This window comes from Symphalangus syndactylus, chromosome 4, assembly GCF_028878055.3.
Source record: "Symphalangus syndactylus isolate Jambi chromosome 4, NHGRI_mSymSyn1-v2.1_pri, whole genome shotgun sequence".
Taxonomy (NCBI): Eukaryota; Metazoa; Chordata; class Mammalia; order Primates; family Hylobatidae; genus Symphalangus; species Symphalangus syndactylus.
This window is the reverse complement of record NC_072426.2, coordinates 100,137,698-100,149,880: the sequence shown is the minus strand read 5'-3', so window position 1 is coordinate 100,149,880 and position 12,183 is coordinate 100,137,698. Positions and strand designations below refer to the sequence as shown.

At 39.1% G+C, this 12,183-nt stretch overlaps 1 protein-coding gene across 8 annotated transcripts in view; it reads right to left on the bottom strand.

Moving 5' to 3' along the window:
• PPP3CB (protein phosphatase 3 catalytic subunit beta) overlaps nt 1-12,183 on the bottom strand; it is a 59,599-nt gene that overhangs the window by 19,245 nt on the left and 28,171 nt on the right. For all 8 annotated transcript variants that reach the window (XM_055275779.2, XM_055275783.2, XM_055275786.2 and 5 more), the window contains one exon: nt 11,001-11,126. In XM_055275779.2, the coding sequence (XP_055131754.1) occupies nt 11,001-11,126 (126 nt within the window). The remainder of the gene's footprint in view (nt 1-11,000; nt 11,127-12,183) is intronic.

Below are 12,183 nucleotides of genomic sequence, written 5' to 3'. Positions count from 1 at the left end.
AGATAACATTTGAGAGGAATCATGAACTAGGAGTTTGCCAAGTGGAGAGGGCAGATAAGGCATTCTAAACAGAAGTTAGAAAAATGATGTAGTAGTCATTTATCACAACAGAATACAACAGAGAGTCCAGAACGAAAACCTGATATTTAAGGTCAATTGATTTTTGACAAGGGTGCCAAAACAATTCAGTGGCTAAAGAACAGTCATTTCAACAATGGTCAACTACAAAAGAATAAAGCTGCAAATGGTCACATGCGAAAGAATAAACTGCACTCCCCCTACTGCACGACACATGCAAAAATTAACTCAAAATGGATCAAACACCTAATGTAAGAACTAAAACTCTTAGAAAAAAACAGGGGTAAATCTTTATGAGCTTGGATTAGGCAATGATTTCTTAGGTATAACAACAAAAACACAAGCAACAAAGGAAAAAATAGATAAATACGACTTCACCAAAATTAAAAAACTTTTTGAAAGAAGCCAGTCACAAAATACCATATACCATATGACCTTATTTATATAAAATGTCTAGCAAAGGCAAATCTATAGAGATAGAAAGATTAGTCTTTCTGATGGTTACACAACTCTAGAAATATACTAAAACCAACTGAATTGTATGCTTTAAATAGATGAATTGCATAGTATATATATTTCAATAAAGCTGTTATGGTGTATACCTTAAATATACACAATAAAATGTATTTTTTAAAAAAATTAGAAAACTTTTGTGCTTCAAAGGACAAAAAAATCAGGCATAGAAGCATGTGCCTGTAATCTCAGTTACCTGGGAGAATGAAGGAGGAGGATCACTTGAGCCTAGGAATTTGAGACCAGCCTAAGCAACACAAAGATCCCATCTCTAAAAAAGGAAAAAAAAAAAAAAAAATAGCTAGTCATGGTAGGACATGCCTGTAGTCCTACCTACTTGGAAGGCCATGTGGTAAGACTGCCTGAGTCCAGGAGTTTGAGATTGCAGTGAGTTATGATTGCACTCCACATTCTAGCCTAGGTGATGGAGTGAAAGCCTAAAGGACATTATCAAGAAAGTGAAAGTCAGCTAGGCCGGGGGCTCATGCCTGTAATCCCAGCATTTGAGGAGGCTGAGCGGGTGGATCACTTGAGATCAGAAGTTTGAGATCAGCCTTACCAACATGGTGAAACCCTGTCTCTACCAAAAATACAAAAATTAGCCAGGCACGGTGGCACATGCCTATAATCCCAGCTACTTGGGAGGGTGAAGCAGGAGAATTGCTTGAACTTGGGAGGTGGAGGTTGCAGTGAGCCAAGATGGTACCACTGCACTCCAGTCTGGGCAACGCAGCGAGACCCTGTCTCAAAAAAAAAAAAAAAAAAAAAAAAGAAAGTGAAAGTGGAATGGGAGAAAATTATTTGTAAATCATATACATAAGGGACTTGCATATAGAATATATAAAAAACTCAATAATTATCTTGCATGAAACTGAGACACAGAAAAATACTGCATGTTCTCATAAGTGGAAGCTAAATAATATATATACATGGAGGTAGAGTGTAGAATGATAGACAAAGGAGACTTGGAAGGGTAGAGAGGTGGGAGACGTGTGGAAGATGAAATTACTTAATAAGTACAATGTATGCTCGTCTGGTGATAGATACACTAAAAGCCTTGACTTCACCATTATGCAATATATCTATGTAACAAACTTACACTTATACTTCATAAATTTATATAGACAACAAAAAAATGTTTTATTTTTTAGAGACGGAGTCTCACTCTGTTGTCCAGGCTGGAGTGCACTGGTATGATCTTGGCTCACTACAACCTCTGTCTCCCTGGTTCAAGCAATTCTCCTGCCTCAGCCTCCTGAGTAGCTGGGATTACAGGCACGCACCACCACACCCAGCTAATTTTTGTATTTTTAGTAGAGATGGGTTTTCACCATGTTGGCCAGGCTGGTCTTGAATTCCTGACCTCAGGTGATCCACCCACCTCGGCCTCCCAAAGTGCTGGGATTACAGGCATGAGCCACTGCGCCTGGCAAAAACAATTTTTTAATAAAGAAAATTTTAAGACAAATAACCCAATTATAAAATGAGCAAAGGATTCATCCTCGGCTGGGTGTGGTGGCTCATGCCTGTCACCCTAGTACCCTGGGAGGCCAAGGCGGGTAGATTGCTTGAGCTCAGGAGTTACCAGCCTGGGCAACATGGCGAAACCCCATCTCTATATTAAAATATACATGTATTTTCTATATTAAAATATATTTTACATATGTAAAATATATGTTTATATATTAAAATGTATATTTATTAAAAATATATATATTTTTTCATCCAAAGAATATATACACTGCTGATGAAACTGTAAAATAGTACAGCTAAGGCTGGGCGCAGTGGCTCATGCCTGTAATCCCAGCACATTGGGAGACTGAAGTGGGACAACCACCTGAGGTCAGGAGTTTGAGACCAGCCTGACCAACGTGGAGAAACCCTGTCACTACTAAAAAATACAAAATTAGCCAGGTGTGGTGGTGTGTGCCTGTAATCCCAGCTACTCAGGAGGCTGAGACAGGAGAATTGCTTGAACCCAGGAGGTGGAGGTTGCAGTGAGCTGAGATCACGCCATTGCACTCTAGCATGGGCAACAAGAGCAAAACTCTGTCTCAAAAACAACAACAATAAAATGGTACAGCTGTTTTGGAAAACAGTTTGGCAGATCCTTAAAAGGTTAATCATAGAGTTACAATATGACCCAGCAATTTCACTCCCAGGTCTATACTCAAGAAAATGAAAACATAGGCCGGGCACGGTGGCTCACGCCTGTAATCCCAGCACTTTGGGAGGCCGAGGCGGGTGGATCACAAGGTCAGGAGATCGAGATCATCCTGGCTACACAGTGAAACCCTGTCTCTACTAAAAATACAAAAATTAGCCGGGCATGGTGGCGGCACCTGTAGTCCCAGCTACTCGGGAGGCTGAGGCAGGAGAATGGTGTGAACCCAGGAGACAGAGCTTGCAGTGAGCCAAGATCGTGCCACCGCACTCCAGCCTGGGCGACTCTGTCTCAAAAAGAAAATGAAAACGTAAAACTTGCACATGCATATTCTTTGCAGCATTATTAGTAAGTCCAAGAGTAGAAATAAATGTCTATCAGCTGATGAATAAAACAAACAAAATGTGCTATATCCATACAATAGAATACTATTCCATCATAAAAAGGAATGTTGTACTGATTCATGCTACACCACAGATAAACCTTGAGACCATGGAAAGAATCCAGTCACAAAAGAGCACACACTGTGTGATTCCATTCATATGAACTGTCCAGAATAGGTGAATCTATGGGGACAGCAGATTGGTGGTTACCTAGAGTTAGCAAGGGGCGTTAGGGGAAAATGAAGAGTGACTGCTAATGGGCACAGGGTTTCTTTGGAGGGGATGACGAAAATTTTCCAAAACTGTGGTAATGGTTGCACAACTCTGTAGTATATAAAAAACATGGAATTGTACAATTTAAATAGGTCAACTGTATGGTATGTGAATTACATGTCAATAAAGCTGTTATAAAAAATAAAGAAAAGTATGAGGGTATAAAACGTAAAGAGCATAGCACGTTCAGAAAATTGGCTTTGCTGTGTTATGGCTAGAACGAAGATAATGTGAAAGAGAAAGGCAGGAAATGAGGCTGAAGAGAAAGTAGGGAAGGTCCAAGGACTTTGTATGACAGGTTAAGGTTTATCTTGAAAGCTATATGGAGCCATTTAACAGATACTAAATAATAGCTTTAAAGTATATATTTTCATTCAGAAACTTGGCTTCTGAAAGAAAGGCAAGAAAGTAATAGCAAAAAAAAAAAAAAAGTCACAGCACAGTAGTTAGAAAAAGACATCAGATGAGAGAAATGTTATTTATTTAAAGATCAGATAGATTTGAATAATTTATAAAAGAACTAGTACTGAGAATGTGAAGATATAGAGGACACAGATGATAAAGCAAGTTTCCTGAAAAAGCAGAAAGGTAATAGAATCTAGAGACAAGTTAGACTGGCTTGAACGGAAGGGTCACCTCTTCAACAAGGGAAGAATTCAAGATAAGGGTACTGTATAAAGGAAGAAAACAGTAAGTAGAGAACACTCCAACTACTAATGTGTTTTCACTAGTGAGGGAAATGGATAGAAGAAAATGCTTAAGAAAAAAATATGAAAGGAGCCAAGTGCTAACAGCCAAGACAATGGAAAAAAGGAAGCAGCCCATTCCATCATAGGCCTAGAGGCCTAGGAGGAAAGAATAGTTTTGGGGGTGGGGGAGGAGCCCACTGACCAGAACAGCCTCAGGACACTGCTCCCCACAACCAGGGACTGCTCCAGCTCCAGCCACCACCTGGTGTTAAACCCCTAGGCAAGTGCAAGAGTGAATGAATCTTGGTGGTTTCCACTTAGATTTCAGAAGGTGTATGAGAAAGCCTAGGTGCCCAGGGGCAGAGCCCTCACGGAGAGACACTACTAGGGCAGTGCCAAGGAAAAATGCAGGGCTGGAGGCCCCACACAGACTCTCCACTGAGGCACTGCCTAGTGGAGCTGTGAGAAAGGGCTGCTGCCCTCCAGAATGGTAGAGCCACCAGCAGCTTGCAACCTGTGTGGAAAAACCACAGGGACAGAACTGCCCACTCATCAGTGTGCCCAGGATGTAGGACATGGAGTCAATAATTATTCTGGAGCTTTAAGATTTAATGACTGGCGCAATGGCTCACACCTTAATCCCAGCACTTTGGGAGGTCGAGGTGCATGGATCACTTGAGCTCAGGTGTTCAAGACCAACCTGGCCAATATAGTGAAACCCTGTCTCTACTAAAAATACAAAAATTAGCCAGGCATGCCTGTAGTCTCAGCTACTTGGGGGTCTGAGGCAGGGTAATCACTTTAACCCAGGAGGCGGAGGGTGCAGTGAGCGAAGATCGCACCACCGCACTCCAGCCTGGGCGCAACAGAGCAAGATTCTGTCTCAAAATGGAAAAAAAAAATTTAATGACTGCCTGCTGGGTTTGAGACTTGCATAGGGTCTGAACCCCTTTTCTTTTAGTCGATTTCTCCCTTTTGGAACAGGAATGTTTATCCAATGCCTATATCCTCATTATGTCTTGGAAATAAATAATTTGTCTTTGATTTTACAGGTTCATAGGTAGAAAGAACTAGGCTTGAGTATCAGATGAGACTTTGGAGTTGGCACTTTTCAGTTAAATTCTAGAATGAGTTAAGACTTTCTGGCAGGGGATGATTGTATTTTGATATATCAGAAGGACATGATATTATAGGGACCAGGGGCGGAATGATACAGTTTGGATATTGTCACCTCTAAATCTCATGTTGAATTGTAATCCCCAGTGTTGGAGGTGGAGCCTGGTGAAAGGTGACTGGACCATGGGGGTGGATTTCTAATGAATAGTTTAGCACCATCCCTTTGGTGCTGCCCTCATGATAGTGAGTAAATTCTTGTGAAATCTGGCTGTTTTTTAAGTATCTGGCATCTTCCCCCTCGCTCTCTTGCTCCTGCTCTCACCATGTGAAGTTCCCTGAGGCCTCCCCAAAAGTCGAGGAGATGCCAGTGCTATGCTTGTATAGCCTGCAGAACCACGAACCAATTAAAGTTTTTTTTTTTGTTTTTTTTTTTTCAGATAGAGTCCCATTTTATCACCCAGGTTGGAGTGCAGTGGAGTGGAGTGGAGTGGAGTGATCAGCTAACTGCAGCCTTGAACTCCTAAGCTCAAGCGATCCTTTCACCTCAGCCTCCCAAAGTGCTGGGATTACAGGCATGTGCCACTGTGCCTGGCCCTCTTTTCTTTATAAAATTTTTTAAAAAATGAAAATTTGGACTCTATCCTAAGCAAAATGGGAGAAAAAAGCAGACTAGGGATACAAACGGTATTAGGGTCCTACTGGGAGCTCAGCTAATGTTACAAATCAAGGGGTGGTGCCAATTCACAAGTCTGTAAAAATCTCCAGCAGCACTCTCTATACTGTGGCTGTAGGAATGGAGAAAATGGATGGCTGGATTTGACTAGACCTAAGATTTATAGGACAAATGAAGTAGAAAAACAGAAAAGAAAGGAGTTTGAGGGTATGTTAAGAAGGAAGAGAGGTAAAAAGGGATTTGACTAGTAAGAAAATGACTTAGTGAAAGGCCTAGAGATTCCAATGAACATGAAGAACAGCAGTAACCTGAGTAAAGGGTTGCTGTAACAAGAGTTTTCTTATCGGAGTGTGTTAATGGTACTATCTTCACCAGACTCAAAATATCCAAGTCATCTCCAACCATTCCCTACCCTTAAATATGTAATCTTGTTAAGTCTCACTGATTCTACTTCTACCATTCTTTTAGTTCTCTCCACTCTCCGTTCCTAATGCTACCAGGCCTTCATGTCTCTACCTGATTTCTGGTGTACAGTGGCTCACACCTGTAATCTCAGCACTTTGGGAGGTTGAGGTGGGCGGATCACTTGAGGTCAGGGGTTCAAGAGCAGCCTGGCCAACATGGGAAACCCTGTCTCTGCAACAAACACAAAAATTAGCTAGGTGTGGTGACACGCACCTGTAATCCCAGAGACTTGGGAGACTGAAGCATGAGAACTGCTTGAACCTGGGAAATGGAGATTGCAGTGAGCTGAGATCACACCACTGCACTCCAGCCTGGGTGACAGAGCAAGACTCTGTCTCAAAAAAAAAAAAAAAAGAAGAAGAAAATGACATAGTGAAAGGCCTAGAGATTCCAATGAACATGAAGAACAGCAGTAACCTGAGTAAAGGGTTGCTGTAACAAGAGTTTTCTTATCGGAGTGTGTTAATGGTACTATCTTCACCAGACTCAAAATATCCAAGTCATCTCCAACCATTCCCTACCCTTAAATATGTAATCTTGTTAAGTCTCACTGATTCTACTTCTACCATTCTTTTAGTTCTCTCCACTCTCCGTTCCTAATGCTACCAGGCCTTCATGTCTCTACCTGATTTCTGGTGTAACTTCGTAACAGGTCTCTCAACCTCAAGTCTTCCTTCTAGTCCACTTCACCACAGTAATTTCTCTAAATGATGACCATAGTCAAATTCCATCTCAGTGGCTTGCCCACCATTTATCAAAGTTCCAACTTCTCTGTGTGGTGATCAATACCCTCATGATCTAGCCCTAACCTAACTTTTCATTCTTTTTCTACTACTGTCCTTCATATATCTTACTCACTAATCAAATTAAACCCTCAAAGAGACCTATGATTTCTTGCTTTCAGACTCAGGCTCAGGAATTTCTCTTATCTAGAATTCTGTTGCTCATATCCACCAGCACAATTCCACCATTCTTCAAGCCCCTGTTCAAAAGCTACTTTAATCCCTCTGACAGAAATAACCTCCTTTCTCTTTTGAGACGGAGTCTTGCTCTGTCGCCCAGGCTGGAGTGCAGTGGCTCGATCTTGGCTCACTGCAAGCTCTGCCTCCCAGGTTCACGCCATTCTCCTGCCTCAGCCTCCCGAGTAGCTGGGATTACAGGTGCCTGCCACCACGCCCGGCTAATTTTTTGTATTTTTAGTAGAGACAGGGTTTCACCATCTTGGCCAGGCAGGTCTTGAACTCCTAACCTCGTGATCCACCCACCTCAGCCTCCCAAAGTGCTGGGGTTACAGGCATAAGCCACCAAACCAGGCCCTGAGCCACCACGCCCAGCCATCTCAATTCCTATAAAACTAGGCTTGTCTTGGAGCACTTACCATATTACATCTTATTATCATTATTTATATATATCACAGGTCCCATATTAATCTGCAAAGACCCATCTTACTTGTATCTCTATTTCCTTGGTACCTTGAATAAAACACTTAAAAAAATCTAGTAAATAAATAAATCTTACATATCTGACCTTCTGTGGAAGATCATATAATATTAGATCCTCTAGAACAGAGGTTCTTAAAGGAGGGCCAATAAGTGTGAAGGTTGCAAATTCATTTCAGAACTATGACCATCCTGAAAATGTTGTGAGTACATACATTTATACATGAATATTTCTGAAGCAAAAGTCCGTAACTTTTATCGGATTCTCAAAGGGATTCTATATTAAGAAATTAATAAATGTTTCTGGTGGTGGCTCACACCTGTAATCCCAGCACTTTAGGAGGCTGAGGCAAACAGAGCCCTTGAGGCCAGGAGTTTGAGACCAGCCTGGCCAACATGGTGAAACCCCGTCTCTACGAAATATACAAAAATTAGCCAGGTGTGGTACAGCATGCCTGTAATCCCAACTACTCAGGAGGCTGAGGCACGAGAATCACTTAAACCCAGGGGATGGACGTTGCAGTGAGCTGAAATTGTGCCTGGGCAATAGAATGAGACTGCATTCCAGCCTGGGCAACTGAATGAGACTGTGTCTTAAAAAAAATAAATAAAAATAATTAATAAATGTTTTTATGTGTACTTTTAAAATGTGAGTCTTTACCTTTTAGAAATATATTCTAAAGTATTTATAGATAGAAAAGAGTTGAGATTTGTTTCAAAATAATTGAGGTATGAGGTGGGGAGTACTGGATGGGGACATAAATGATACAAGATTGGCTATGATTTGATAATTGTTGAAAATGAATAATTGGTATATAGGAAATTCATATTATTCACTCTACCTTGGTGTATGTTGAAAATTTCCCAATGTAAGTTATTTTACTTCTTTAGAGACAGGGTTTTGCTATATTGTCTAGGCTGGAGTGCAGTGGCTATTCAGATGTGTGATTGTCATACAGTGTATTCTCAAACTCCTGGGCTCAAGTGATCCTCCTGCCTTAGCCTCCCTAGCAGCTGGGACTACAGGCCAATGTAGGAATATTTTTAGTGAAATAGAAAAAGGGTTCTTGGCTAGGTGCAGTGGCTCACACCTATAATCTCACTGCTTTAAAAGGCCAAGGCAGGAGGATTACATAAGCCCAGGAGTTCAAGGCTGCTGTGGGCTATGATGGCACCACTGCACTCTAGTCCGGGTGACAGAGCGAGACTCTGTCTCTATAAAAAAAATAGTGGGGGTTTTAGCTCCCAAAAGGGTAAGGAAACACTGCTTTCACCTAATTTTGGGATTAAATCAGCCTTTCAGGAAGCCTCTGGCTTAGGTTAGTTGCTTCTCAGGAACTAGACCCAGAGTCCAACTGGCTTCTTGGAAGTAAAACAAATGTCACTTGCTGCTTTTCACACCAAAAGAAAATGCTCATTAGAATCAAGAAGTAGTCAGGCTATCTAAACAGCCATCATGTATTAAAATAGCAAAATATGCAAAGAGTTTGAGAAGATTTTCTTACTGTGCTCAACACTGGCTAGAATTCTATTTGCATGTAATGTTAAAATCTGAGCTTTACATTTTTAGAGAGATGTGAATAATTTAGAGAAGACCTAAAGAAAAACAACAAAAATGGTCAAAAAGTTTGAATATTTCTTTGTTTATAAAAGATGATTTAGAGTGGCAACGGAAAAACTAAAGATCACTTAGTACCAGACCTCAAATATAGGAACACTGATAAGAGCCTACTGCTCTCCATCTTCACTTGTAAGGGATCCACAGAATTCATCTTAAATTATCTCATCTCTCAAAAGGAGTTGGGCTAAATGATTGTTAAATCCACTTATGAGCTCTAAAACCCTATGATGCCCTGGTTTTTGACAGGTGCATTAGTTGAGAAAAACTTATTATCTCTATTTCCTTCCTTGTTTAAATACTCATAGCATAAATATTTAGATTAGATATAATGAAATATTTCCTTATGTGGGACCATCAGAGAATCAAATTAGAATCTATGAAATGTCCATTTTCCTCCTACCTTATCTTCCTGGCCCCTCCATCCTTCCCATATTACATTAAAATAGTTGAGTTGCAGTCTAGCCTGAAGGCAGGAGAGTGAGCAGGATGAATTATTTAATTCGTCTGATGATGCTATGATTGAACTATTTCTCATACACCAAAGATAGAAGGTTGTAAGTGTAATGCATCCCTTGCACCTAAGCCCTTAACTGGCCCCCTTCTCAAATGCTAAAGGGTAATTCTATCTCCATATTAACATTGGACCTACTGAGTAAATGAAGAACACCAAATGCAATCTGCAGAAAACCTGTTTAACATACACAGTTTAAGTATTAATTCTGAATTTCAGAACTACAAATTGCCTTGGCAGAAGTGACATATCTCCTACAGAAAGGAACATTTTGTAATATGGAAGAGGTGAGAAAAAATAGAGGGCGATATTGAACAAAATGTTTTATAATCATGTCTGTACTCTCATACTGTTATTTTCCACATATGGAAACTGAGGCATTTTCTTATGAAAAAAATTAACGTATAATGGAAAAGAACATGATAGGTAACAAAATCCTAAGAATTCTATAGAACTACAAATGAAACACAGAAACAGAATTTCTTAAATAGCATTTATTTTCTCTCAAAAAGCCTATTATGTACTAACAAGTGTTCCTCTAAATTATCAGAAAGGCATCACTACTAAAATTTTATACATATTTTTTATATGAGAAAGAATATTGGGTTACAATCTGAATTTCTCTTTATGATTTCTCTTAAAGTACAGAACTGCTATTAAAATGACTAATATTGCTAAAATGAAGGCTACTAAATTTTCCCATGAATTTCGGTGGAATGCCCAAAAATGGTGTTAAGATATGCAGAAGGGCCCATTTCAAGCAAAGCAATCTCTCCACCCCTTCATAAAAGATTTAAGCTAAAGAAAAAAAAAAAAAAAAAGAAAATCCAACAGCTGAAGACATTGGGCTATTTATAAATCTTCTCCCAGTCCCCCAGACAGCCTCACATGGGGGATGTAAACAGCTAACTAAAATATCTTTGAGACTCTTATGTCCACACCCACTGACACAAGTAGAGCTGTAACCACAGTGAAACTAGACTTTGGTTTCCTTTAGCAAGTATGTGCCTATGATAGTAAACTGGAGTAAATGTAACAGTAATAAAACAATTTTTTAAAAAAATAAAAATTATACCTTTTTCTCCAACAAAAGGTAAAGACCACGTGAAGACATCCATAAAATTAGGCAACCAGTAAGGATGTGGAGAACAGTTAAACTGTCGAATATTCATCACATTATTTTCATACTTTAATACAGCAGCTGCAAGATAAGTTGAACATCAGTGTAACTATTTGTCATTAGCCTTAAAAATATAAAATACATAAAAGCAGAAAAATATTAAGAGGAAGGGAGATTGGGGGTGAGTGGAATCAGGGCTGGTAGAGGGAGGAAGAAACTAATTTTTAATAATAACACACGTTTTGTTTTTAACACTGTTATGTAGAACTATAACTATAATCAGGTCTTCACATTACTAATGAAATTTCAAGATTCTTTCTAGAATGTTTGTTTTACTTTACAATCCAATGATGAACATACACTTTTACTAAATCCAAAATTGTGAAAACTCAGTTTTTAGAGGAAACACAGAATGGCAATGAGCAATTTTCTAGGTTTTTAAAGTTCATACAAATTGAGAATTTAAGATCTTTCTAGCTTCAGGCAACCTGAAAAGGATAGCTGAATGGTAATAAAGCAAACAAAAAAATCCCACCCATTTGGAACATTTTACTTATAAATGTATGAATGTATTTGTTTCATTTAATATGGAAAATCAGACAAAACTACTACAAAGAAATATTTTACTTTGTTTAGAAAAAAAATCCCACTAAAACACCAAAAGAGAATATTATAACCAAACAATCCAAAGATAACATATTCATCCAATGTTTCAATATGTTGATATAATTAAAATCTTAAATGACCTACACAGATTTCAGTTACTGATTATATTACTGTATAGAACACTGGGTTAGAAGGGCTGGATTCTCATCTAAACTATAGCACATACTAGCTGTGCAATGCTTGGTAAATTATTCAACTAATGTGTTTCTCATTTATAAAACAGGACTAATATGTCTACCCTGCCTACCACAGAAGTTTAAGATCAGACAATGCATTTCACATGAAAATACATAAAAGTATAAAATGTCTTGCAGATATAATTTTATGGTTACTTTTCATTTTAATGAAAAGCACTGAAATGCAAATGTTAAATTCCAAGATTTGTGATTTTGGCTAATAGAGAATCAAAAGTAATCTTGCTACATGTTACTGTTTACTAACTTAATAAGTATGTGTTTGTTTCCCATATGAA